The sequence below is a fragment of the Pygoscelis adeliae genome, unplaced genomic scaffold, assembly GCF_000699105.1.
Source record: "Pygoscelis adeliae isolate BGI_AS28 unplaced genomic scaffold, ASM69910v1 C9971697, whole genome shotgun sequence".
Lineage (NCBI taxonomy): Eukaryota > Metazoa > Chordata > Aves > Sphenisciformes > Spheniscidae > Pygoscelis > Pygoscelis adeliae.
The window spans coordinates 1-268 of record NW_008815320.1 but is presented as its reverse complement, the minus strand read 5'-3'; the positions used below and the strand labels follow the sequence as shown (position 1 = coordinate 268).

General features: G+C 57.1%; 1 protein-coding gene across 1 annotated transcript; it reads left to right on the top strand.

Annotated features, from left to right (window-relative positions):
* Positions 1–8: 8 nt before the first annotated feature.
* DEXI (Dexi homolog (mouse)) lies at positions 9–248 on the top strand (the record flags this gene model as incomplete). The annotated part of the gene is made up of 1 exon (XM_009334187.1): positions 9–248. A coding segment is annotated over one exon (240 nt), but the record flags the coding sequence as incomplete, so codon positions are not given.
* Positions 249–268: the final 20 nt, after the last annotated feature.

Genomic DNA, 268 nt, shown 5'->3' with positions numbered 1-268 from the left:
TGGAGTCCTGGGCCTTCCATGCGCTGCTGGTGCTGCCCTATATGTTTTACGTGGGCTTGTTCTTTGTCAACGTGCTGATCCTGTACTATGCCTTCCTGATGGAGTACATCGTTCTCAATGTAGGCATCGTCTTCCTGCCCGAGGATATGGACCAGGCTCTGGTGGATCTGGGGGTACTTTCCGACCCTGGCTCCGTACTCTACGAGACGGACAGCGAGCTGGATGTCTTCGATGGGTACTTGGAGTGACGCCCCGGGGCGCCCCGAAG